The sequence below is a fragment of the Eublepharis macularius genome, chromosome 1, assembly GCF_028583425.1.
Source record: "Eublepharis macularius isolate TG4126 chromosome 1, MPM_Emac_v1.0, whole genome shotgun sequence".
Taxonomy (NCBI): domain Eukaryota; kingdom Metazoa; phylum Chordata; class Lepidosauria; order Squamata; family Eublepharidae; genus Eublepharis; species Eublepharis macularius.
This window is the reverse complement of record NC_072790.1, coordinates 250,830,566-250,858,489: the sequence shown is the minus strand read 5'-3', so window position 1 is coordinate 250,858,489 and position 27,924 is coordinate 250,830,566. Positions and strand designations below refer to the sequence as shown.

The 27,924-nt window shown below is 50.4% G+C and overlaps 1 protein-coding gene across 2 annotated transcripts in view; it reads left to right on the top strand.

The window, feature by feature from the left end:
- SNX27 (sorting nexin 27) overlaps positions 1-27,924 on the top strand; it is a 56,515-nt gene that overhangs the window by 10,812 nt on the left and 17,779 nt on the right. For both annotated transcript variants that reach the window (XM_054997727.1, XM_054997718.1), the window contains exons 2-4: positions 11,600-11,831; positions 18,456-18,648; positions 19,772-19,836. In XM_054997727.1, coding sequence (XP_054853702.1) covers positions 11,600-11,831; positions 18,456-18,648; positions 19,772-19,836 — 490 coding nt within the window. The remainder of the gene's footprint in view (positions 1-11,599; positions 11,832-18,455; positions 18,649-19,771; positions 19,837-27,924) is intronic.

Below are 27,924 nucleotides of genomic sequence, written 5' to 3'. Positions count from 1 at the left end.
CTGCTTGAAGCCAGCTGGGTGGCCTTGGGTCAGTCACAGCTCTCTCAGAGCACTCTCAGCCCCACCCACTGCACAGGTGATTGCTGTGGGGATAATAACACACTTTGTAAACTGCTCTGAGTGGGAGTTAAATTGTCCTGAAGGGTGGTATATAAATCGAATATTATTATTTATGTTATTAGAGTTCTTCCCCAAGTCAAGAAGCTTTGGTGAGGGGGAAAGGCCAGTACAGCTGGGAGAGTGACTCTGATCTCGCTCTTCCCCCCTTCCCTGGCTTCTAGTGTTCGCAGGATTAGGCCATGTCTCATTTCTCAACCCTGAGCCAAAGACACTCCTCTGCTTGAAGCCAGGTGGGTGACTTTAGGTCAGTCACAGCTTCTTGGAGCTCTCTCAGCCCCACCCACCTCACAGGGTGATTGTCATGAGGGTAATAATAACACTTTGTAAACCGTTCTGAGTGGGCATTAAGTTGTCCTGAAGGTCGATATATAAATTGAATGTTATATTATGATTATTACTGCTACTGCCACCACCACCACCACCGAACTGTGAAATTCTGCACCAACTGGAGTCTTTGAGTTGACTTTGAGGGGGAGACCTATATCGAATGCATTACAGTAGTCTAGTCTCAGTGTTACTGTGGTATGGATCTGGGTAGCCAGATTGGCTGTGTCAAGGTAGAGGGCCATCTTCCGAACTAGATTAAGTCGGAAGAAGGCCTTCTTTGCGGTTGCATTAACTTCTCTAGCAGCAGAGTCGGCTCCCCCAGTCTTTTAACCGAGTCAGGGTCAGCTGAACCTCATCCGAAGTGGGGAAGCACAGTGTCCTTCAAGATCTCCTCTTTCCCAACCAGCATCGCTTCTGTCTTGTCTGGGTTCAGTTTCAGTTTGTTTTGTAGCGCTGCTGGGCTGGGAAGAATGAGTGTAGGACAGCAGTTTATTATTAACATTGGAACTCAGAACCTTCCTGGTTTAAATTTCACTTCCTGATTAGGCTTGTGAGAAATACTAATAATGCTGTCAACCCTAAATTTTACGTTGCTACTGGAATGGCCCCTCCTCCTCGATCGGGGCGCTTTCAAATTACAATTAAACTTCGCAGCCTCGTCCTGACCAATTTAATTTACTTCCAAATAAGTTTACGGTTGGATTGCAGCCCTAGGTACCTGTTTTCTCCCCAGTCATAATGACTCACAGTGAGGAGACAGCTTTGCGAAATCACAGGCTCACTCCGAAACAACAGGGTGCTCTGTGTGTGTGTGAGAGAGAGGATTTTTCACACTGCTTGCACATGGGGGGAGGTTGCCAGAAAATAATTTACGAAGAAGTGGTCTGCAGTCTGAGTAAGACCAAAGTCTGTCTGCCTTTTTTTAAAATGCTGCTGTGAGATTCAGGTTTGGCGCATGGCGTTGGGCTTGTTTTATTGCCAGGTCTTGTGGGATATATATGTACCTGCTGGCTAGTGCTCTGCAGTGAGCAGAATTGGATTTGAAAAATCAATTTGGATTTGAAAGTGCTGCGAGGGGTTGTGCCAAGCTCTCTCCGTGGGGTCCAGAATTCTGTTTCCGTCAGTAGCCAGGCAAAGGAACTCTGGGAAGCTCATAAGCAGAGTCTGAAGGCAACAGACCTCGCCTGCTCTGCTCTTCCGGACATGGAAGTTCTGCTTATCTATACCCTTAGACCTACCATTCGGGATATTTTTGTCTGTACAGATATGGGGCCTGATCTTAGCCATAAAACTGCTTGGTGCAGCACTGGGGAAAACCAGCTCTGTCATGGCCTCCTTTCTCGATCTGTGAAATGGGCACGAGAGTCTTGTTCATATTGTTACAGGCTGTTCTGAGGGGGCTAGCATTTCATGATGCGGTCCTATGGAGAGTTATTCCAGCCTAAGCCTATCAATTGCCATGGACTTAGACTAGAATAACGGTGCATAGGACTGCGCTGTTAAAGTACTTGACAGTTAAAAGGGCATAAAGAACAACAGATGACAGATGCACACAGGCACAGTTGCTCATGTGGCCCATTTCTCAGAGCTCTTGGCCTGCAAAAACTGCTCTGTGGAAACTCAGGCTGCTCTTTGACTGATTTTGCATAATTCATTCCATCGGCATATATTTTTAGGATGTGGACAGAAGGCAGGAAGAAGGGTTTTTACTGCTCAGAAGAGTTTCACTATTACAGGGAAATAGATTTCAATAGGATGGCCTCGGGCGATGTGGCCAGCTTTCAGGCTGGCATATATTAACCCAAAGACATGCTTTTGAGCCTGTTTTATTTGCCCTGAGCTGATTTGTGTGTGTGCACGCGCATTGCAAACAGGTTCGCAGAGAAGAGGAGGGAAGGGGGCCCAAGGGTCAGTTGATGCAGGAGCTCAGAGTAGCTTGCAGTCCACGGAAGGTCTCTGAAGTTGCGAAAGATTAGTTTAGCTCCTTCCCCTTTATTCAGAGGCAGCTAGAGAGCTTCCCATTTCAGCTTGCTTCCATCAATTGGGGTTTTTAAGAAAAAAAAAATGACTGTAATTCTGCCGGCCAGAAAGTCAGTTGTTGATCTTTTGGTTTGTAAATCTCTACGCAAATGCTTTATTTTAAGGTTTATTTTTTTAAAAAATCTTTTGAAATAAGCCGCTTTGTAGAGGACTAGAAACTTGATAAAAGGGGGGGGGGAGCAAACTAACTGAAGCAGAGGTGATGAGTGAACCGTGTTCTATGTTCTACCACATAGCTGGTTATCCTACAGATTCTTGGAATCAGGGCTAGCAAAAATCCCACAAGGCCACAGTATTCTTCATGCTTGTTCAACTCTCTTCCCCCCCCCCCAAATAATCCAGATATTCCAAGGTCTGGAGTATGTTTTTAGACTTTTTTTTATTAAAAGCTGGAAGCGATGTTCCTGTGTCATCCAATCTTGAGTCAGGCAGAGAATGTCGGAACAGATGAGGCAGGCACTGAATTTTGAATGGAAGCGTCATCAAAAGTGAGAATCTCCCATGTTCTCCCACCCTCGCCCGAGCCGAGACCAGTGTTGAGTTACCAGCTTCCCTTGGGCTGTGGCTTTTATTTTCCTTGCTGCTGAGTGATGAATGTACGCTTCAGGCATCCTTGCTCCTTTGTGGGGTAGAGTTAGCTCAGCAGTTGGGGAGGGGAAGGGGGGGGTGTTGGGCAATGCCTCTGAGATGTCTGGCTAGCTGGCAACTGTTGGAAATGGTGCAGAGTTAGAAGAACTTTTGGTCTGATCTCGCCATAGGCAGCTTCCAAGGGCCTTCAGGTTCTAGGAACTTGAATGTTTCTCCAGACATGTTAAACACCAAAGTACAGTGGGTACGAACAGTTCACATTTGTGTTAAAATATCCTTGAGCTAGATTAATTAATTCCTAAGCCATGAACCTTGAAAGTTTTCAGTACAGAAATTTAGAAGTGCAAGAGTTTCTTCATCCGCCCTTCACCCTTAATCTTCGGTGCCGTTCCTTTCAGGTCCCGTGATCCTCACCGTAGCCACCTTGGGTGGTCAAAGGGGTTTTCCATATTTCATATTTCACCAACAGAAAAGCTGATTGGATCCAGCCCTACATTTTCAAGTTGCATTGTAATGAATTGCTCATTTCTTTTAATACCAATACATAAGTTAATACTGCGTTTGAACCAGTTTTGTATGCGTTTAAAATGCCAACCTCCCTCCTCCTTACCTTCGGTGATGACAGTTTTGGTGAGATCTAGAAACTTACGTTCAGCTACCATGAAAGGACGCAAGGGAATCTAACTTTGTACCCCAACGTAGGGCCTGCCAGGTGTCTGTTGTCTTCACTGGGCTGAAGCCCTTTTTAAAAATGGAGAGGCGCAGCCCGTAGAGAGGAAAGCGAGCCACCGGTTTCTTCCGGCGTTCTGCTGCATTGCTTGGACCTCTTTCAGGCCATAGTTGCAATTGAAGTAGCTGGCAGGATTCAGTCTGCTTTTGAAGAGGCCTTGCCAGAACCGAGTGTTGTTCTGAGGTTTGTTAAATTAAAAACCCCTTTGCGTAGAGAGTTCTGGCTCTGGCTATACCCATGTGAGCGGAGACCAATGGGTTGGGTTTTTGTTGTTGTTTTGTTCAGGAGCACTGTTCTCTCTCTCATTTTCTCTTTGATATAAATGGGATGCTGGCAAGCAAGTGTGCTGGGTAAATAAAAGGAAAGCAGGCACCAGCTGCCTTGGGGAATAAGCGCTTCTTCAGCACCCCGAGTGCATTACAGCTTTTAGCTCATTTTCCTTTCCAACATCCCTGTGGAGTAGGTTAAGGGAAAGAGAAGGATTTTCCTCAAAGGGATTCTCGTTGAGTAGTGGGACCGACTATTAGGGCTGGGCCTGTGGGTAGCCATGGCAAGAAACTGGACTGGGGACGGGGGGAGTCCTCCAACCTGGCACCAGGACTTAAGCCCTGTTGGTCTTAAGCTTGCCACCTTGGCAAACATAACCAAAGGAGAGAGTGGGAGACTAGGCCCAGTTGCCCAAGTGTAACGAGACGGTTGCCCGTGTCTAAAACCAAGTTTCAACTTGCCATGAGAAAGATGGATCTCTCTCTGGGGAAGCCGAAAGCAGTTAGTCTTTAGACCTGTCAAACGGATAAGTTCTTTGAACCAGCTGTTTATCAGTACATTTATTTATATAGGGTTCAATATTGCTTTGCAACTCCCCATCAAACACACAGACACCAATCTAGAGTTTATTTCACTTTATTGAAAATACACCCTAGTTTTTTAATGAAGCAAGTAATCAAAATATAAATGGCTATTAATATGAATCCTATAACAACAGAACATAGAAAGGCAATAAGAAATAAGTTCACTAACATTTCTTATTAAGTCCTAAGTTTAACATTGCTCAAAGTTTCTATGAAATACATAGGTAGAAATAATTTCTCACCTAGATTCTCCCAAGAGATCTCTTCCATCAGTACCCTGCTTATTCTTTCTGTGTTTGCAATTATATACCTAATCATATGCAAATATTTAGGGTCTATTCACATGATAGCACAAACAAATATTGATTGGTTTGACACTTCACTGAATATTCATAATTTCATAGTACAGCCTTCCAATTAGCTAAAAAATTATGTCATTGTCTGCTTTGCAAGAGAATACTATTAATCTCTGACAAGTGTCAGGAAAAGTTAAGTTGGACGATCACCATTGGTTGAATCTCTGATAGAGGAACATCAATCTCGATAGAGTCCACTATTTTAATTAATTGTCAAAGGATGAAAGCACACCTGCTGAATTACCTTACACATAGAAAAAATACACTGAAAGTTCATGCAAAGTTTAAAAGTTCATCTAGAGAGTATAGAAGCTAGGCCTAGTATTGTTCAGTATTGATTATTGGCATATGATTTTAATCTATATTGGCATAACACAAGAGTGGGTCAGGAGATACTCCCTGACCCATTTAAAACATTCCAGGTTGTACTTGCTGGGTCCAACTCCCAGGGCCCCTGCAGAGCTCTCTGAACTCGATGGGGCAGATGGCTGGCACCAAACCTCACCTGGCTAGTCTGGGGCTGCAGCCAAAGGCCCCCATTTCCTTTTGTGCATCAAAGGTGTTGTCCCAGGTAGCTCAGGTCTTGGGCAAAGCAGTTGACCTGCGAAGTCCCAGATCCTCTGACTGCCGTGTTCAGACCTTTCATTCCCACCACACTGGCCCGCTGTGTGCAGGTCCGTCCGTCCATTTTCTGAGCAAGCTTCCCCAGTGTAGCTGGGAACTCGTCTGGACCTGCTCCTGCCCCCAGGCCACCCTCTGGACAGGGCAGTCTGTGGAGGCAACATGGAGTTCATTGTGGGAAGTGACCAGCCTAAGTCTCAGGGCCAGAGGCAGGAAGGAGCATAGAGCTGATCCTTAAACAGTTGGTTCCTGCAGTAAATGCAACAGATTTAGTTAGGCCTCTGGTGATCTCCTCCTCTCTCAACAAGGAACTTCCCATTTTGGCCTCCCCGTAGTGCTGCCTGCGAGGCAGATTTGTTTCTCTGTTGGTTAGGGAAGGCCTGCTTTGAATGAACAGGTTTGCCCCTTTGTGCAGCTGAACAGGCAGCCTTGGGGAGCTGCGCTGGTTCATCCAGGTCTACTTTACAGGGTAGTTGTGAAGCCAAAATGCTGAGGAAAGCTGGGCCAAGATGCAGCAAGTAGGGAGAACTGAGGCACGAAGGGGAAGTCATTCCTTTGCTCTAAGATGCAGGGCTTTGGCCTGACTCACCCCCCCCCCCTCAACCAAAGTGAAATGGTAGCAACACGCACCTGTCTTTGTTCACGCTTATGTTCGTTCTCACATGGCTTTTATTAGTGTAGGTCTATGAACTGTAACCCAGGCAGGGCCCTAAAGGGAATGCCTCTAGAGAGCTGCTGTAGCACAGTGGTTATGTGGTTTGGCTGCGAATCAGCACTCTACTGGTTCGAATCCCACTGAGCCATGAGCTCAGTTGCGTAAACCACTCTGCTCAGCCCCAGCTCCCTAGCTGCATTGTGGGGATAATAATAACACTAACTTGTTCACCGCTCTGGATGAGGCACTAAACTGTCTAGAAGAGTGGTATATAAGCACAGTTGTTGTTGTTGTTGCCTGACGTGGCAGAAGGAGGACTCTGTTGATGGTTTTGGCATTCCAGGACTCAACTTAATAGTTTAAAAGGAGCAGGGACTCTTTGGTGATGGCACCCCCTATTGTGGGATTTTCTGCTTATGCTTTAATGAGCTGCTCGGTTTTTCGGAAATGAGTCGTCCCTCTTAATTTAATGGGGCGCTGGCTGGGTAGCTAAGCTGCTGCTCATATTTGCTGAATTTGGATTTTTAAGAGCTAAAGAATTTAATCTCAGGCATTTTTCTGGGTCTCATTAAGAGGAAGAGCACCGTACTGACTGAACAAATAAAATGGGGAAAGCTGCCGCAGCCCTTCAGAGGAGCCCGGGGGGGGGGGGGGCTTGGTTTGTTATCTTACTCCTTAGTAACGACAGCAGCACCACCCTCCTCCGATGGCTGTATAAACAAGTGGATGTTTCAGATTCCGGGCTCTGGCCTAGGCCCCCCCCCTCCACGATCCCGCTTGTTGAAGATGTGCAGCTAAATTTAGTTTGTATCGGGGAGGAGAGCTGCCGTTTTATCCCCTTGAGAACTGGAAGGGAGCTGTAAGCGGGAGAATGCCCCGTGGGTGTCTGATACTCTGGCATACTTAAGCCTCCGACAATGGACTTTCTGCTGTGGTCAGCGTTTCTGAGGCCACGGTGGGAGTGGGCAGCCCCCCTTTCTCCCAGTCCACCCTCTGGAGAAATGTCTCCTTTAAGGATCTCAGGTGTGGGGTTGTGTTGGCGAAACCAAAGGTCCGACACAAAGTTCAGGCAAGTGGGGGAGGCACCACCGATGTGCTCGTGTTGTCAAGTTATAATGGCTGTGTACGCTTCCTTGAAGATCCCCCCTCCCCCCCTTTTTTTTAATACGGCTATTGAGTCTGTTTTGAAAAACGGCTCCAGAGCTTGCAACACAACTTGCGGAGTTAGTAGCATTTGTTAAGGAGGACCTTAGCCTGTGTACTTCCTTTAAGTTTATAAAAACAGTTATATGACTTCCTTGATCTAAGGCCTTGCAGGGGGGGGGGAGGACTTTAATGACCAACTTGATGAATACCAGGATATTTTTTCTGTGCTTTCTTCCTCCCGGGGCAGAAGATTATTTAGAGGCTTTGTGGCGGTTGCACATTCTTGCCTGCCTTTTCCACGGTTAGGGCCCAGAGATTCCATATACGCCTGCTCAGGAGCTGCTCAGTTGCCTCCTTCCAGGGTCAGGAGCCCCCCTCCCTCCCCCAAGGCACAAGGGGCTGCTGCCGGAAGAGGAGAAACGGGCAGCCCCGTGTGCACATTACGCCTGGCCCTCTTTGGTGCATTATGTCTCAAGTGCTGCTGGACCAAGGAGACGTGTAAATCTTTCCCGTCATTGGCTTTGCCTTAATGCTTCCTGTCATTTTGCTGCTCTTATACCCGGAACGCCCCTCCCCTCGTGTCGGTCAGGCCACCTCCCTCCTTGAGACCATGCACAAAGCGTTTGCTGGCTTTCCCGTTGACCATAGTCTACATCCCTCCCCTGCCTCTGCTACTTCCTCCCCTGCCTCTGCTGCTTTTCAGGGGGGAGCCTTCTGGGGTAGGGGCAACTGCTGGGTTCTGTCCCACACACTCAGCAGAGCACCGATGCTCAATAAAAGCCATCCATGAGAGGATAATGATAGTTTCAGAATTTGCACCCGAGTACAGCAAAGGTCTTGTGAGGTGATGCTGGGGAAAGGTGGCGATGGGGGCTGCTTCTGGGCTGAGATGCTGGCAGGAGGACTCTGCCCCCTGGCTTCCATGCCGTGGTGATCTGCACCTTTGCCCTCCTTGGCTCCTTCCTCTTCCGGCTACTCACCTGGTAACCTGAGCGAGAAAGAAAGTGAGCAGTTCTAGGGCTGACTGCTGGTGGGGTCTGGAGAGCAGAGGCGGGAGAGAAGTCCGTCTAAGCCAGGCCTCCGTGCTTTGAGGCATTGTTCTGCCTGCTTTGAGAAGGAAATTCCTCTCCGGTGGTGGGGGAAGCGTTAGTGTCAGAAAGTGTTCTTTTCTTTTCCCCTGCAGTTGTTTACAAAGTGTTTCCTTTAAAGTCCTTCTGTGATGGATTGGGTGTGTTTTGTATGTGGGTTAAAACACCAGGGCATATGGCACATATTGTTTTTTTTGGGGGGGGGGGGACGTGTAGATTTGACCCAGTGGCTTCCAGTGGAGGATCCCTTCACAGTAGGTTTGTTTCTGGTGACTGATGTGTGGGGTCTTTTTCTTACTGTTTGCCTCTGGGCCAGGTCAGTGCTTTATTTTATTGATTGATTTTATGTCATTTATAGTCCTCCTTTCTCACTGAAACTCAAGGCGGATTACACAGTGTGAGATTAGTACAATCAGTGCCAAGGACAGTTCCATGAAAAATGCCGTAGGGTAAATAAACCCAAGCTTACAAAGACAGATAGCATTAGCAAGAATCCAATACAGAGTTGAAGAGATGCCGAACCAGAACATGAGCAATTCTGGGGCTGACGTTAGACCACATGAAGCACAGGTAGCTCATAGGAGCACATACTTAAAGCGACAGATAGTACGTGAGGCAACTACACTCCAGAGAGGCAGGTGAGGGTTGTGCGGAAGAGGAACTTGCCTAAGACCTGCCTCGTCCAGCAAGCTTTATTATTTATTTATTTATTTGATTCACAGCCTTGCCTCCCTGCAGGCCGGCTCAGGGCGGGTCACAGCAGAATATATAAAATACAGGAAATAAACAGCATTTAAAACACAATAAAATCAGATTATCTACAACGCAAGTTGCAGTTCTGTAGCCCATTCCATTCTCCCCTACCAACCATACACAAAGGGAAAAAACGGGATGCAAGTTGTTATAATCATAGTGTGACTTCACATGTGGGGGGGGGGGCAGATGGTTATATAACTCCTCCCCCCCCCGCCACGGGGACCAGTAAGGAGGCTTATTTGACGGATATAAGGCTGGCCTCAACCATGTGCCATGACTGAGCGCACTCTGTTTATGGTTTGCTTGGGCGAAGGGGCAGATTTTGCTCCAGGGAAGGCAGAATTCTGTAATTTCGCCTAAACGTTGAGGGTTGGCTCATCCATTCTTAGAGCATGTGCTGTTCTGCTACTCGTGGGGAGAGGAAAACGACTTTGCTCAGTAGGCCCTGCCTCAAGTCTTCTGAAACTCCCGAGAAGATTTCCCCTGTCCTTGCCCAGTTGCAAGCAGATGTTGTCTCGCAGTGTGAACACCGGGGCATTGTCAGATGACAGCGGCGGCAAAAGGCTTGTTTGCAAAGATCACACGAAGCACCGTGCTGGAGCTTGCGCTAAATCCAGCATCTTGTTTCCGAAAACGGCCAGCCTGGTGCCTTTGAGAAGCTGCTTCTCCCTGCTTCTTCTACGCCTCTGCTCCCCGAACTTGTCTAATTCTCTTTTAAAGTTCTCCCAGACAACCATCCTCCTTCCATCTGAGTGCAGAGTGTACAGCATTCCCTAGCTTCATAATGGAGAAATACTTTGTTTTTGTCTGTTCTTCATCTGCAGCTCATCGATTTCATTAGCCAGCCCTGAGTTCTAAGGTGTTGGGTTTTGCCCACTTCCTTCAAACTGCAAAGGTGTATAATCCTGTCATGCCTCCCCACCCCCTTTAGAAATCTTTTTTCTAAACAAAAAGGCCTCGCACTTAAGCTTTTCCTCATAGCAGAGGTTCCGCCACTCCTTAATATTTTTTCTGCATGTTTTTTCTAGCTCTCTGAAGTCATTTTAGAGACGTGGAAACCAGAACGGTAGTATCTGTTTATTTAGGATATTTCTCAACTACCTCTCAGTATAATGCTCGTGGTGGCTTACAATGATGTTTGAGTCAATAATTTGCACGAAAGCATGATGATACCAGCTGCTGTGTTTCTGTGATCTTTTCTTAATAATCTCTAACGTGGAAATAGTTTCTGGTAGGTAGCTGGGTTGGTCTGCAATAGAACAGCAGGATTTGAGTCCAGGGGCACCTGAGAGACCGACAAGATTTTCAGAGCGTAAGCTTTCGAGTCACAGCTCTCTGCTGCAGATTCTGAAGACGGGAGCTTTGGCTCTGGAAAGCTTGGAAAAAGCTCGTTGGGTGCCACTGGACTTGACCAGGAGATCTGTTGGATCCTGTAAAAAGGACTGTTGACAGGAGCTGGAGCTCTGACTCTCGAAAGCTTACACCCTGAAAATCTAGTTGGTCTCTAAGGTCCCACAGGACTCAAATTCTGCAGTTTTCATTGATGTATCCACTCTGACCTGAGGGTCTCTCTTTCTGGAACTTCTCAGCCTCCTTGATACGCTTGTGAGGTTGCCAGAAGCAGTGACAGGGTCCCACCTTCATTATGAACAACGAAATCATCACAACGGTAGTGAGTCTTGATGAAGTTGCTCCCTTCCTGCCATGTTTGGGTTTGGCTGTCTGCAATTACTATAAAGCTGGGCTGTTTCTGCACCAGTTTGGTTCATGTGAACCTTATTTACCTGTAATCTCATTTGTCGCATGGATACTGAACATGTGTGTGTGTGTTGGTGGGGAGGGCCTATTGTCACCAACAAGAATCCAGTGTCACTTAGTTTAAAGGGCTGGACAGGGATGTATCTCCTCGGTAGAAGAGGTGTGCTGGTGGGTCCCTTTTAGGAGACCGGTTGTAGAGGCCAAGTACGAATTTTGCTTAAGGAAGCAGGCAGGTTTAAAGAAGTCTGCACAGCTCGGCTGTTAGGGCTGGAGAATGCTGCTGCCTTGGAGAAAAGCACCAGTCAAGGCCTGCGAGACGGGCCTGTATGAAAATAGCCCCTTCTCCTAGCAACAGGGTTAGAGGAGACCTACCCCTTTCCCTTCCCCCCCCCCTTCCTTCCAAGTCGTTCAAAACCTTTGAAGATGTAAAAAGTTCCGGTGCTAGAACAATGAAAATGATTAAACCGCCACCAGTTTTCACTAACGCCAGCTGGATGGGTGGCGTCCTCTTGGCCCGCGTGGTCCTCGTTCACTGGAACAACTGTCTTCCCTCTCCCTGCCAGGAACGGCGTGAACGTTGAAGGCGCAACACACAAGCAGGTCGTGGACCTGATCCGAGCGGGAGAGAAGGAGCTGATTCTGACCGTCTTGTCGGTGCCGCCCCACGAGGCAGACAACCTTGACCCGAGTGACGACTCCCTGGGGCAGTCGTTCTACGACTACACTGAAAAGCAGGCGGTGCCCATCTCGATCCCCACCTACAAGCACGTGGAACAGAATGGTGAGAAGTTTGTGGTGAGTACCGGCCCAGGTGGGGTCCTTCTGAGAGCCTCAGCTCTTCCTGACAGGTAGCTCGAAAAAGGTTTAGCAGCTGTCCAAAGGTAGTCGTGACTGGCTGGCGATTGCAGATAAATACGAGAATTCCAGCCTTTGGGGCCTGTGCAGCTCCTGTCTCCACGCCCCTTTCCTCCCACCCCATTTTTAGTTCCCAGTTTGCCTCCCTCTGTTCTTTCCCCTTTTGCCTGTACGCCTCTGGACCCCTTCCCTGTTCCAGGCCCCCTGTAGCCCTTGCCTGTTTTCCCCGTGGGCTCTTTTGCCCCCTTGGCTTGTGGCAGAGAGAAGCAGCCAGTTACCAAAGGAGCCCCTCCCGAGACCCTTCTGGAATGCTGCTCCATTGCACCAGAGATCAGTGTTTTGACCCTTGCGTCACTTGCCGTGGCTTCAATGATTCTGCACAAGCAGTTTCTTTTCTTCCACCTGCTGGAAGCTCTTTTTGGCATTCAGATGGGTTGCGGTCCATCGAATTGTCCTCCTCTTAATTTTCTTTTCTTTCTGGGGGATCTGTTTGCTCCCTAAGCCAAGGACCAGCGTGAGATTTGCAAGCTGGTTCCTTAGTCTGCAGCTGCTGGATGAAGACTGACAAGCAGGTTGTGCCCCGACCTAGAGTGGGTCACATCACGGGCACTGCCCCCATGCGTTCCCTTCCCCCCCTTGGGTTTCTTAAAAAGGATAGCAGGATGCAGAGGGAGATGGGAGTTCCTCGATCTTTCGGAGGTGTGTGGAAGGAAGCAGGGATTGTGGTGTCGGTGGCTCTTTCAGCCTTGCATGAGTAGCCAGACGGGCAACAATTCCTTCTTTGACAGAACAGTTTAAAATCCAGGCACCTGGCCTTCCTCTGTATCTGGCCACCTTGCAGAGAGGAGGAGAAAAACTGGCCTGCGTTGCAAAAATGAACCCTGAGTCTTGTGTTGCAGTTTGGGTTTAAATATGGCTTGTGATTGAGCAGAGTGCGCTTGGCTAGGTATTGCCCTTTATTTGGAAGAGTGTGTTCGTTCCTTGAATTGGGGTGGTGGTGCAGCGCCACTCTGGTTGCGTTCGCAGGTACCTTTTTCAAAGCACAACGGTCGTCTCCTTCACAAAGTGCTATTCCCTGCATGGGAATTCAGTGTATGAAAACGTGTCAAACTTTAATAAAATCCTCACATGCGATGGAGTTTCATGTGCAGTAATAATAAAAACCGCACTTACATACTGCTCTTCTAGACAGATTAGTGCCCTGCTCAGAGCAATGAACAAAGTCAGTGTTGTTATTATCCCCACATTATGCTGGGGAGCGGGGCCTGAGAGGAGTGGCTTCCCCGAGGCCATCTTAGCAGTACTGGAAATCGAACCAGCAGAATGCTGATTCGAAATCCAACCACTTAACTACTATGCCACGTCAGGGAGCCACAGACTGGAATCTATGGTTCAGTTCTGCTAATGGCAGCCCCGTGTCTCAGCACAAAGTGTCGCCTTGTGAGGGGAAGGTTTCCTGCCCCTGGGGAAGATGCAAGATATTTGCAGGACCCGCCTTATAATCAGCCGTAGCTTCTCTACTGTAGATGTCTCGCGTGCAGAGATGACCAAGCAGAGGGAAAGAAAGGAACTGGATTTCTTTGTATCGGAGTCCAATGTGGTTACCTGAGATGTGAGCAGGCAGATCCATGCAGTGTTTTGAGGACTCAGGCCTCCCTTTGCCATGCTGCTGTTAGGAAACAGGGTAAAGTTTATTTATGTACGTTTGTGCCCTGCTTTTCTCCTCAAAGCAGCTGACAGCGGTCTCCTCTCCCCTTTTGTATCCTGTGAGGTAAGTCAGGCTGAGAGTGCAACTGGCCCAAGGCCGCCCAGTGAGATCCTCGCAAATCCAGGGCTTTTTTTTCAGCTGGAGCACGGCAGGACGGAGTTCCGGCACCTCTTGAAAATGGTCACATGGTTAATGGCCCCGCCCCCTGATCTCTAGACAGAGGGGAGTTTAGATTGCCCTCCGCGCTGCTGGAGCGGCACAGAGGGCAATCTAAACTCCCCTCTGTCTGAGGATCAGGGGGTGGGGCCACCAGCCATGTGACCATTTTCACCGAGGGCAATTTAAACTTTCAAAACTCCCCCCTTGTTCTGGCTGACCCAAAGTGACATCATTGTGCAGTCCTGTCAGTGTGCGCGCACTTTGCACACATGCATGTGGTGCCAGAGGCACTACCTCCTGCCAAGAGTTGCCCCCTGTGCTGGCAACACGTTGAGTTCCACCACCTCTTCTCCCAGAAAAAAAGCCCGGCTCAGAAAAAAGCCCTGTCTGACACTCCAAACCGCTACACCACACTGGCTCTCAAGATGTGTGGAGCGCTTTCTTTTCACCTTTTGTCGTTGATGCATGGCCAAGACAAGTACCAGTGAAACAACTGCACTGTTTGTGCCGCGTTTTCAGGGGAGGATTAAGCTCCTGCGTCTTCTCTTTCCTTTGCCCTCCCTGCTGAGAAAAGCAGCGGCTGTCCCATTTTTGCCATGCATGGAACAAGTGAGTATGAGGAAAGACTGTCTGTGGAAAAGGCACTCTGACCAACTGTTTCTTCTGCCCAGGAGGAATGCCAGCTCCCCTCCCAGACGGCTGCACACTGCCTCTTTCAAGCGTTCCCCGCAGTAAAAATTTTGCTGGATTTTCCAGTCGTAACGGAAAGCCAAGTTACTTCTGGTCTGGTGCCAGCCCTGCAGGAGGAAGGGCATGAGTCCAGTTGTGGCATGCCCAGTCCAGAAGCACCCACTGTTTGGGCACCCGGTGACAGTTTGAGTCCTGTGGGTTTGTGACTGGACTTCCTCCAGTTTGATAGTGTGTGAGAGTTATATATCACTAGGGGGAATGGGAGCACTCACATCTTGCCCCAGAGGAACAGTCTGCTCGCTGAGCTGTCAGCAGTCACATTGATTTCCTCCCCTCGGAGAAACGGGAACCACTGTCGTATGGGGAGTGTGACCAGGCCCACTGTTTTGGAAATAAAACGGTTTCGGCTGAACTTCCAAGAGCATGTAAGGCTTTAAACAAAGCTGCGGATACTGAAAAACAAACCGGCCGAATTGTGTGACGCTGAAAGGCCCCCACCATATCCCAGATCCACACTTGGGTTGTGGTTGTGAAAGCAGAGTTCATGTGTGCTTGTTGACTTCGCCTCATTCTCCTTCCAAAACTCCAAAGTGATGGGAAGGGGATTCGCTGTGATCCCCTAAATGGAATCTTCTTGTCAAATGGCAGTCCATCTCCATTGGGAGACTAAAATAGTAGAGTCCAATAGCACTTTTATTTATTTTTATTTATTTATTTACGCCATTTATAGTCCGCCTTTCTCACTGAGACTCAAGGCGGATTACACAATATGAGGTTAATACAATCAGTATCAAGTAAGTACATTTCAATACAATACCATAAGGCAAACACGTACAAGTTTAAAGACATAGCATTAGCAAGGATCCAAGATATAGTAGAGATACTGAAGCAAAACATAATCATTTCTAGGAACCAGCTTTATCGTAGCATAAGCTTTCAAGAGCCACAGCTCTCTTCGTCAGGTACATCATCAGACAATAAAGTTGGTTAGTCTGAAAGGTGGTACTGGACTCTTTACTATTTTGCAACTCCAGACTAACACGGCTAACTCCTCTGGGTCTATTGGGATACTAGGCACTGGGTTACAGAGAGCACCTTCGTGTATTGCTGGCTGCTGTTTGGGACAGAGGGGTGGATCCCTTTCCTCTGTTCTACTAACGGCACAACCTTCTCCCAGCACATGTTTTTAGCTGCCTTAAGGCAGGATATAAATTTTGTACTTAAATAAATAAAGGAGCTTTGCACCAGGAGATGGTGCCACCATTAGCGGAATGGAACTGTGGGAGGCTGTCCGTGGTTGTACCCTCCCTTTCCCACATACAGCTTCAGCAGCAAAGCTCTGTATGCTTAGTCTGGAGAGGAGACGAGTGAGAGGTGATATGATAACCATTTTCAAGTACTTGAAGGGCTGTCGCATAGAGGATGGTGTGGAGTTGTTTTCCATTGTCCCAGAGAGTCCGACCAGAACCAACAGGTTGAAATTAAGAGTTTAGGCTAGACATTAGGAAGAACTTCCTGACAGAATGGTCCCTCAGTGGAACAGGCTTCCTTGGGAGGTGGTGGGTTCTCCTTCTTGGGAGGTTTTTAAGCAGAGGTCAGATGGCCACCTGACAGCAGTGCTGATTCTGTGAACCTGGGCAGATCATGAGAGGGCGGGCAGGAACGGTTACACCAGCGCTTAGTCCTCGTGGCCCCTTCTTACATGTCCAGGGTAATGCTGAACACCATTTTGGGGTCATTAAGCAATTTTCCCCAGGCCAGTTTGGCCAGGGATCCTGGTGGTGTTTTGCCATCTTCTGGGCATGGAGCAGGGGGTCACTGGGGGTGTGTGGGGGAAGGGGAGGTAGTTGTGAATTTCCTGCATTGTGCAGGGGGTTGGACTAGATGACCTTGGAGGACCCTTCCAATCCTATGATACTATGACCCTTTACAAAGCCCTAATAATGTACACTCAAACCCCATACACACTACACAGTGGGTTGGGCTGGCCAAACATCAGCAGGGTCTACTGCCTTCCAGCCCCAGCAGACAGCTTCAGCGGGACTCCTACAAGCGAGGCACAAGGATTAGCTCAGCAGCCACGCTGGGTGTGTGTGGGGGGGTGGGGGTGGGTAGTTATGAATTTCCTGCCTTGTTCAGGGGGTTGGACTAGGTGATCCTGGAGGTCCCTTCCAACCCTATGGTTCTATGAGGATGCTGATCATGGGTGGAGGATACTGCCTTGGGGCTGCAGAGAGGGGGTGTCGCTGGAAGGCAGAAAGTGCTGCAAAACCCCTCCCCTTCTGAGCTGAGGCCACTGGGAAGGACTGGGTGGAGACTGTGACGGGGGGGGGGCATTATTTGGGGCCCTCTGCCTTCGACACTCAGCAAACTGTTCCTCGTTACAACTCACACGTGAGCGGTGCACACTGGAAACCGTGGCTCTTCACCAGCCTCGTCTATCCCCCGCCTTACTTTGCAGATGGGCCTTTTATTTTTAGTCTGCATTTGACACTTACAACTATTGTGTTCGTGAGCCAAAAGGTGATAGAAACAGGAGTTATAGTGGCAGTCTCCCTCCCTCCTTTTTTTTTTTTAAAGAAAGGCAACGGAGCGTGGCCGTAGCTGTTTTCCTGATGCTTGCAAGAAGCTTGTTTGGGTGGCGGGCCAGACCCGCTCGACCATTAAACACACGAAACGCAGCTTCCAGTGGAGTTTTCTCACGCTTGAGACTGCAGGGCGCCTTAATCTTCAAGGGAATCGTCAAACACAAAGCTGCCTCTGACGGTGTCCGGTCTCTGGCCTCTCTTTCCTGGCAGTGTCTCGCTGCGGTTCTTCAAGCCCACAGGCTGAAGTCTTTCCAAGTTGTGATTCCGAAGGCCCCTGAGTTACAGGTGCAGGGGAAAGGGGCCTGGGATCTTTTTTCATGCCAACTCTGCTCTGCCCCTGACCTGTGGCCCAGTTGGTAGCTGTATTTCCTTCCTTGCATGCCTGTCATTTCCGTTGTGGGACCCTCCAGCTCAGGAATTGGCTCCTTGCTTCCTGGTGACGTTGGGTTTCCCTGAAAAAATAAAAAGAAGAGAGCTTTGCCTCCACATTCATTTTGTATGGACTTTGAAGAATCCAGACTTACTTACAGGGTTCTTTAAATCTACTTGATGCTTAAATCTGTTGGATACTGACTGACTGATCTTTGGAACACTGTAACTGTATTTTGGTTATAGATTTGCTAATGGCTAGCTGTTTGGATTAAAAATTATTTTTGATAATCATTTAGATTAACCGTGTTTCTAATTTTCAGCCCTAAGGTGTTCTTTAAGTCTAGTGGGTCTTCTAGACCTTTTCTCAGTCGGTCTTTATCTTGCTAGCTGCCTATTACTATGCGGTGCCCTCCTTCATTATGCCTTTTTCCTGGAAGAGGGGTGTGTCAGATTCTTAGGATTACCCGCATCATCAGTTTTAGAAGTTAAATTTCTAGATATGCCCCGTGCGGGGCTAAAACCTGTTCCTTTTTAACAACAGCAAAAAAAAGTCCTTAGGCTTCAGAATAAAAAAATGGTAGCGGACTCTACGGTTCAAGTGCCTGGGATTTTCCCTCAGCCTCAAAGAAGAAAAGCATCTTGCATGCAACTTATAAAAGTTTTCTGAAAGAATTTTATGGAGAGTTTTTTCAGTCCCAGCTACGTTCAAGGGGGAGCTTTGGAAATGGTTTGGGTGCTCAGCCACGGAGCTCACAGCATAGCCCTGTTGAACAATTTACTGTCTCAGCTTGACCTGCCAAGATGGGCACTTGGCATGATAAGATGAGCTAAGAACAGTCAAACGTTTTGGGCAGTGAGGAAGGCCTTGTATGAAGATGAAGCTTGTTTTTAAAACGTTGAACTGTTGCACTGAAAGCCTTAAAAAGTCAAACCCTTTCGGAAAAGACCTTTTGGGGAAGCCCCCCCAAACCAACTCCAGCCTGCTGGCAGAATGCTTTGACGCTGCTTTCGTTTCCTTTCCCCTTGTGTTTTCCCCACCCCTTCTAGGTTTACAATGTTTACATGGCGGGCCGGCAGCTGTGTTCGAAGCGGTATCGTGAATTTGCCATCTTGCACCAGAACCTGAAGCGAGAGTTTGCCAACTTCACTTTTCCGCGCCTGCCGGGCAAATGGCCGTTCTCCTTATCGGAACAGCAGTTGGACGCCAGGCGGCGGGGGCTCGAGGAATACCTAGAAAAGGGTAGGCGGTTGAGCTTTGTAGTCCGAAGTCCTGGGGTTGTGGAAACGTCAGTGTGGCGTGTTGCTGTCTGCTGGCTGGCTTGTCCAATCGTGGCACACTTCTGACTACCTGAAAGCCAAAGCCGGATCTTGTTTGGAAGCTAGAAAGGAATTCACCTTCTTGGGAGCTGAGTCCAGTCCCCTGCTCAATGCAGGAAGCTGGAAGGGAGCATTCTCCACCGTTAACACACAGGTGTTCCAGTTGAAGCCACTTTATTAGAGATCCATACAGTTCAGGGTGTTCACACAAAGGTAGCAATTGGCAGAACTGACTATTCAAAACAGGGCACTACTAATTATAGGGAAACCTCCCGCCCTTTGCGTCCGTTGACATTCTGGCACAGAAACCCCCAAAGAGTTACAAGGGAACCGATTAGTTTAGGCTAGACAGAGTACAGAATGAAATCATCGTAGTCTCTGAGAAAAGATACCTCGCTCGCTGCCCGCGGCTTGCTTCCAAGGACACTTGCTACAGAAGTGAAAGTGTATACTTGCCACAGATAACAGACAGCCCCCACTGGCTCATTGCATTGTAAGTTAGCAGTTTACACACTCTCAGATGAGTTATACAGAATGCAGAATACAGCCTTAGCAAACAGTTATGATCAGCACAAGATACATAATACAATATTGGCAGGTTTGCTGGCAAACATGATAGGAGGGTCCACATTGCTTGCTGTCCTGCCGCTACTGCTCAGTCGTTTCTGAAAGAGCTACTGATCAGCTTTGCAAGTGCTGCATGCTCTTAAGCCAGTGAAACTGATCAGTGGCTCTTCGAGAAATGACTGGGCGGGAGGGGGGGGCGGGCAGGAACAGCAGGCAGCATGGAGGCGTATCAGTGTAGTGAGCACCTATGTGAAACGTTCTGGGCTGGTGCTTTGAGTGGTCACATTAGCTGCCGAGAGAAAAATAGCGGTGGGTTCGCAACTAGGAAGGTGGGACGAACCCTTTGCTGTCACCTCCAGGGACTGAGACCCGCCAGTCCTCCTGGAGTGTGTGCAACACCCTTCTCCCTCCCTGCCCCCTCCCTTTCCTGTGCCCAGCCCAGCCACACTGAGCGTGGCCGTTGTTCTTGGTGTCCGCAGTGTGTTCCATCCGAGTCATCGGGGAGAGCGACGTCATGCAAGAGTTCTTGTCAGAATCGGATGAGGTAAGAGGCCGGAGGTGGGTGCCCTGAGGGATGTGCCGGAGGGTCAGCTCTGACGCAGGAAGTGGTGGTTGTGGATCGTCTCCTGTTAAGACCTGAAGTGGCAGGTCTGGCAAATGCCTCTGCCGTGGATGCTCAGCCAAGTAGGCATCCTTTCTGGAGAGCTGCCTCCCGAGGGGAGAGGAATTCCCCAGGACTGCTCCACAGGAGCTTTTAGAGGCTCAGCATAGACTTTTCTCTTGTGCCTTGAGAGCTGCTCTGTAAAATCCAGAGGAGTTAGCCGTGTTAGTCTGTAGTAGCAAAATCAAAAAGAGTCCAGTAGCACCTTTAAGACTAACCAATTTTATTGTAGCATAAGCTTTCGAGAATCAAGTTCTCTTCGTCAGATGCATGATCCGAACTGGTCAAATACAGAAGAGGAGGGGAGAGAGGGGAGAAAGAAGGGGACATATATCACAAGGGGACAGAATGCAATTAGCGTGGAGGCAGTCAAAACATTCCTTTGCTTGGAAATGGAAACATCTCCTTCATCTTCGTTCTTCTGTGCCTCCACACATGGGGACTGCGCAGACGCAGGCCAGCCGCCGGAGAATTTTCTAGAGCTTCCATGGCTCCGAAGGGGCCGTTTGTCGCGCGCCTCAGCGACCGTTTTCCCGCCCAAACGGTCACGTGATCCTCCAGCGACCAACGGCCCCTTCCCTCAGTTCTCTTCTTGCCGCCGCTTGGAGAGAACGTGAGCTTCGTTGCTCTGTGCTTTTTTGTGCTTCGTGCTTTATTCTGACTGATTGCTTGGCTTTTGACTTCGGACTTCGTGACCTCGACTATTCTTCGGATCTCGTTTTGGACTTTGTTGTGGACTCGGTAATTTGACTCGGACTGTTTTTGACCTTCCTTTCGCGTGCCCCTGAAGATGGCCTCAAAGGCTCTCTTCAAGCATTGCCTCCAATGCCACACTAAAATGGCCAAGACCGATGGCCATGAACTGTGCCTGTTTTGTTTGGGGGAGACCCATAATGTGTCGGCCTGTAAGATTTGCCAGGGCTTCACCAGCAAGGCCCGGCAGGAGCGCAAGGCCCGACTGAACTCCTCCCTGTGGCAGAAGGTCATGTCCGGAGGCGCTCCGTTGCCCTCCCCCAAGGCCGGCCCTAGCCCCTCTGCCGAACGGCATTCAAGAGCTGGCTCAGTGGCCTCCGCGAGGTCGGGGTCGAAACCGCGTCCCCCGAGTACCTCGGCGTCGAGAGCGGCCTCTCCAGCGCAGGGACCGGTGCGGCCGCCCCGTAGCGCGTCATCTACCAGGTCGGATCCGAGACCTACGTCGGAACCGAGGATCCTGGTACCGAGTCCCCGGTCGGAACCGACGTCCGGATCGGTTCCGATGAAGCCTAAGAGGTCGAAGCCGGGGTCCCCTTCGAAGGCGAGGAGCGCGTCGGTTCCGAGGTCTTCTTCGGAACCGGCGAAGAAGAAGAAGAAGACCAAGCATCATCGGTCGCCGCGTCCCGCTCCTCAGGAGGAGGTCATCGTGCTTCCTCACACGCCTTCCCCTCATCTGGGCTCCCCTAAGCCAGAAGGCATCTCCGTGCCGGTGCCGGATCCGATGGCCTTCGAGACGGTGCCCGCAGAATTCTCGTCGGGGCCGGAGCCGAGCCCGCACCGTCGGAGCCGACCATCGCTTGCCCTTCGGTCGCCGAGGCTGGAACCGAGCCCGTCTCCTCGTCGGAGCCGTCCGTCGCCTGTCCGTCCGTCTCCACCTCCGGTCGGTCGTGAGCGGCATGGTTCCGGGGACAGTGTCCGATCAGTCCGGTCCACTGCGTCCCGGCATCGGCAGGCTTCCTACCTCCCCTCGCCATACCGTTGCCAATGGGAGGGGGCACCTGCGGGCTTCTCCGTGTCGGAACCGAGGCCTTCGACATCGAGGTCGGCGTGGGCTCCCCCTCCACTCCGGGCTCAGGAATCCGAGCTCGGTTCCGATGAGGAGGAAGTGGGGAGTTTTGGCTACCAGTCGGAGTCCTGGTCCGAACCATCGCCAGCTGAGGAGCTAGTGCCATCTGCGGACTCGCCATTCGAGGACCTCCGCATCTACGCCGACCAGATGGCAAGGATGGCCAAGGCTCTCGAGATGGATATCTCTTCAGCAGTCCCCCAGACCAAGGACAAGCTCCTCAAGCGTATCTATGGGGATAATCCGGCATACGTTGGCTTCCCCATGCTCGAGGGTATTGAGGAGATAGTGGAGAAGGTGTGGCAGGTGCCCTGTGATCAACCTCCAACATCCAAGCGCATCGAGCAGCTTTACAAGATCAAGCAGGGCACCTGGCCGGCGTTGGTGAAGCACCCTCCACCTTCCTCCTTGGTCACAGAGGAGTTCAACCCCCGACGATCGGGTCACTCCTCGGTGCCTGCCGATAAAGAGGGCAAGAAGCTTGATGCCATGGGCAGGCGCCAGTACATTGTCTCTTCACTGGGTCTGAGGATTGCCAACTACCAGACCATCATGGCAGGGTACCAACTGTACCTCTGGGAGAAGTTGGCATCCTATACCCGAGACCTCCCTCCTGAGCAGAAGGCTGTGGTGTCCCTGCTGCAAACAGAGGCTGTCCGGCTGTCTAAACAGCAAATGAACGCTGGGAGCCACGCTGCTGACACTGCTGCTAGAGGGATGGCGTCGGCGGTGGTCCTCAGGCGCCACTCTTGGTTGCGGTCGACGGCCCTGTCCCAAGAGGTGCGTTCCAGGGTGGAGAGCATGCCCTTTGAAGGGGACTCGCTGTTCTCCAAGTCCACCGACGAGACCCTGAAGAAGAAAAAGGAGGACAGGCAGACGGCGCGGTCTTTGGGTCTGGCTCCAGCGGACAAGCCCTCCTCCAGGTCACGGTACGCTCCCCGGTCTGGCCCTTACCATTACCAGGGCAGATACCAACAACAGCGGCCGGGCTACCAGCAGTATCCTGCCTACCAGCAGCGGCCTTACCCTCCCGCACAACAGCAGAGGAGGCGTCGGCCCTTCAAGCCTCGTCCGGCACAGCAACCGGCCCAGCAGAAAGATCAGCAGGGCGCCGGGAGGCAGTACTGACGGGTCACGCCAGCCGTATCCCCGGACTTTTCGGACAGACTGAGTCCACTCCTCTCTGAGTGGGAGTCAATAACATCTGACTCATGGGTCTTAACTATTGTTGAACTGGGATACGGGCTGGAGTTCGTTGAGCTGCCTAGATGCAGTTCACCCGACAGCTGTCAATAACACTATGGCCGAGCTGGATGCGGAGATCGTGTCGCTCTTGGCCAAGGGTGCTGTGGAAGAATTGCCCTATGAGGATTCTGTAAAGGGTTTCTTCTCTAGGTTCTTCCTGGTCCCCAAGAAGGATGGGGGCTTACGTCCCATTTTAGATCTGAGGGGCCTTAATGCCTACCTCAAGGTGACCAAATTCAAAATGGTTACGTTGGCGGCTGTGATCGCCTTGCTGAAACAGGGAGATTGGTTTGCGGTTCTTGACTTAAAGGACGCATACTTTCACGTGGGCATACGGAAGGAGCACAGGAAATACCTGAGCTTTGTTTACCGGCAAAGGGTTTTCCGGTATAAGGTGCTCCCCTTTGGCCTGTCCACTGCCCCACGAGTGTTCACTAAATGTGTGGCCCCTGTGGTTTCCTTCCTACGGGAAGAAGGCTGTACCATCTTTCCGTACCTCGATGACTGGCTCATCGTGGCTGAATCAGAGTCTAGGCTGGTGCAGGACATTGGCTTGGTACTTAGCACTTGCCAACGCCTGGGGCTCCTGGTGAACTTGGAGAAATCCAAGCTGGTGCCCAACTGCAAGGTGTCCTACATTGGTGCACTGTTAGACTCTGTGGAGGGTAAGGCCCTGCTCCCCTTGGAGAGGGCTCGGTCCCTAAGGGGTCTAGTGTCCATGTTTAAAAGGAACCGATTCCAGTCTGTGCGCACTATCCAGTGCTTACTAGGGCATATGGCAGCGGCCACCTCTGTGGTGCCTTTCGCTAGGCTGCGTATGCGCCCTCTCCAGAACTGGTTTGTGCGGAGGTACGATGCTCTGCTGCACCCTCCGTCCCTCAAATTCTCTATCCCGAGGGTCATCCTCTCCTCCTTGGACTGGTGGCTGTCTGATGACAACTTGTTTAAAGGGACCCCTTTTGGGTATCAACACCATGACATCACGGTTACCACTGATGCCTCTCTGTTGGGATGGGGGGCTTACTGTGGTGATGTGTCTGTACAAGATGTCTGGTCTGACAGGGAAAAGACCCTCCATATCAATGTGCTTGAACTAAGGGCCATTCGTTTCGCACTTGTGTCTCTTACAGCACTGCTGAGAAATCGTCAGGTGTTGGTGCAGACGGACAACACGACTGCCATGTACTACGTGAATCAGCAGGGGGGCACAGTGTCCATGGCCCTGTGCCGGGAAGCCACACTCACTTGGCAGTGGGCTATCAAGAACGGCGTGTCGCTCCGTGCTATACACGTGGCTGGGTCAGACAATGCCCGGGCAGATGCCCTCAGCAGGGTCCCTTTACTGGACCACGAGTGGGAACTGAACGTAGAGTGCGTTGGGCCGATCTTCCAGATGTGGGGTCATCCAGTGATAGACGTGTTCGCCACTGCGGCGACCACCAAGGCCCACACGTTCTGTTCCAGGGCAGGGAGCGACCCCCTCTCTATTGGGGATGCCTTCCAGTTTACGTGGACGCAGGGCTTGCACTACATGTTTCCTCCGTTCCCCTTGATTCCCAGGGTCCTGTGCAAGATAGAGGAGGACGGGACGGACTGCATCCTAGTGGCCCCCTTCTGGCCACGGCAGGTTTGGTTCCCGAAGCTCCTGCAAATGTCCCAACGGGCATATGTGAGTCTGCCCCCTCGGCAAGACCTTCTCCTAAACGGGAGCCTAGTCCACCACGATCCCAAGAAGCTGCACCTAACGGCTTGGCGGATCGTTCCTCCCCTGTAGGCTTTACTGACGAGGTACAGAGGGTCCTCCTGAATGCTCGTCGGCCATCCACTAGGCGCGCTTATGCGGCCAAGTGGCGCAGGTTTGAGCTCTGGGCACTTGCCAGAGGAGTGGTGCCTGACAGCAGTCCCTTGGGGGTTGTATTCGAGTATTTGTGCCACTTGCGTGGCCTGGGCTTGAAGGTGTCCTCCCTCAAGGTACACTTGGCAGCGATATCAGCTGCTCACGCCCGAGTTGAGGGTGCTACGGTGTTTTCTCACCCACAATCCCGCCAGTTCCTTAAGGGCATGTACAATCTTTACCCACCTGTGTCGGCGCCAGTGCCTCAGTGGTCGCTGTCCTTGGTGCTCTCACGTCTCATGTTGCCTCCATTTGAACCTATGGCTACATGCCCTTTGGATATGCTATCCTACAAGGTAGCATTCTTGGTGGCCGTCACATCGGCCAGGAGGGTCAGTGAGCTGTCTGCACTGCGGTCTGACCCTCCCTTTCTTGTGTTTCATCCCAACAAGGTGGTCCTGCGTCCCTGCCTCGGGTTCCTGCCCAAGGTGGTGTCCGCCTTCCACCTCTCGCAGGATATCTCACTGCCTGCATTCTTTCCTCAACCTTCCTCTAAGGGGGAAAAGGCCCTCCATTCCCTAGACTTGAAGAGGGCCCTAGCCTTTTACCTGGATAGGACGAAGGGATTCCGTTCCAGTCCTCACCTGTTTGTATGTTTTGGGGCCAAGGACAAGGGTAGCAGGGCTTCCTCACAGACCCTGTCTAGGTGGATTGTGACGGCCATTAGCAAGGCCTATTCCCTGGCAGGGGTGGCTTGCCCGCTTCATGTCAGAGCCCACTCCACGCGGTCCCAAGCATCCTCTTCGGCACTCCTCAGGGGGGTGCCCCTGGTTAACATTTGTAAAGCAGCCACATGGTCCTCTGCAGACACCTTTGTCAGGCATTACGCCGTTGATGTCAATGCGGAGCAGGATGTATCTGTGGCCAAGGCTGTCTTACACTCCCTTTTTTCCTGAGGGAGTTTTGGAATGACTTTCTTGGCGTACCTGTTGGGTACCCTTGAGTGAAAGTGTATATATGTACCTGGGGGTGTGTATATATGTAAATATTGAGTATTTATGTGTCCTTACACAGTATTTTTACATAGATGTATATATGCATATCTATTTATTGTTGTTCTTGTTTGCTTAATAAAATTGTGTTGGACTTCACCCCCGCCTTCCTTATTGTGTGAAGCTTGGTACACTCCCATGTGTGGAGGCACAGAAGAACGAAGATGAAAACAGGGTTAACATACCTGTAACTTATGTTCATCGAGTTCTTCTGTGCTGACACACAACCCTCCCTCCTACCCCGCTGTGAACTCCGATGCACGATATTGTGATGGCTGTAACGGAAATTGGTGTTTTTAAGGTGTTATGGCTGAAGTGTGTTGGTCAAGCGGCGGCAAGGGAGAACTGAGGGAAGGGGCCGTTGGTCGCTGGAGGATCACGTGACCGTTTGGGCGGGAAAACGGTCGCTGAGGCGCGCGACAAACGGCCCCTTCGGAGCCATGGAAGCTCTAGAAAATTCTCCGGCGGCTGGCCTGCGCCTGCGCAGTCCCCATGTGTGTCAGCACAGAAGAACTCGATGAACATAAGTTACAGGTATGTTAACCCTGTTTTTTGGTGTGCAGTCAGTTTGCCGTATTAGTTTGTAGCAGTGAAAGTATCCAGTTCCTATGTAGTATAAGCCTTCGATAACCACAGCTCTCCCTGCCAGCTGCATCTGACAAAGAGAACTGTGGTCCCCGAAAGCCCACACCAGGCGTCACTGGGCTCCCCCAGACCACGCCTCTGTAAAGGGAATCTGTTACCTGTGATAATGTGATAACCATTCATAGTCTCTATTCAGTCCCAGCTTGAATAGCTGAGCCCAGTGACGCCTGGTGTGGGCTTTCGGGGACCACAGTTCTCTTTGTCAGATGCAGCTGGCAGGGAGAGCTGTGGTTATCGAAGGCTTATACTACATAGGAACTGGATACTTTCACTGCTACAAACTAATACGGCAAACTGACTGCACACCAAAAGGAGATGTTTCCATTTCCAAGCAAAGGAATGTTTTGACTGCCTCCACGCTAATTGCATTCTGTCCCCTTGTGATATATGTCCCCTTCTTTCGCCCCTCTCTCCCCTCCTCTTCTGTATTTGACCAGTTCGGATCATGCATCTGACGAAGAGAACTTGATTCTCGAAAGCTTATGCTACAATAAAATTGGTTAGTCTTAAAGGTGCTACTGGACTCTTTTTGATTTTGCTCTGTAAAATGAGCCTTTTAGAGGCTCAGCATAGACTTTTCTCTTGTGCCTTGAGAGCTGCTCTTTAAAATGATTCTCCCTCTTGTCTCTATTGGCATGTGTCCAGCCATCTTTGCACAGAGAAGGCACATGGGAGTTTTCCTGCATTCCTTTCTGTTCCTGCAGCCTCTTTGACCCCCCCCCCCCAAGAAAGATGATTCCTGGGGTTGTGCGATCAGCCGTGGGGGTTGATGGGCTGAAGTGAGGGGGAACAAGAGAAGGAAAATCCCCCCCCTTCTCCTCAGTAGAGCTGCACTTGCGGAAAAGGGAGGAGCAGTTTTACCCCTGTGCCCTTCTGCAATCTTAGCCACCTTCCAACCCACACAGTTGTTTCTCTGTGCCGGTCCTGTGATCTCGGGAGTTATCTTCCCGGGGGTTGCAAGGGGGGGCTACAGAAGCAGCGAGCAATGCAAGAAATCTCACATATTCTGTGCACGGAGTGATGGGATACACGCCACAGTTCTGACTGCTTTATTGGCTTCCATTTTAATTTCTTTTTTACTGTTATCCTGGTGGCGTTTCAAACCAGTGTAAGGGGCACGAGCTGTGAAAGACGGACAGCCATGTTCAATACAAGGCACCTCCTATCTGACGTTTCTGAGCAGAGACCAAAAAGCTGTTTAGGATTCCAGGACTCAGGGCCACGTGCAGGCAGTCAGAAGCTGCCTAGCAAAACGGTGCCTCTAAGAGCCAAGCTACAAGTGACGCCTGACACGAGTCAGGCACTTGTCAGTTTTCCTCAAGTTTTGATGGGAAGTGCAGATGTCCTGTCTGACTTGCAGCTTGGCTCTCTGTGTA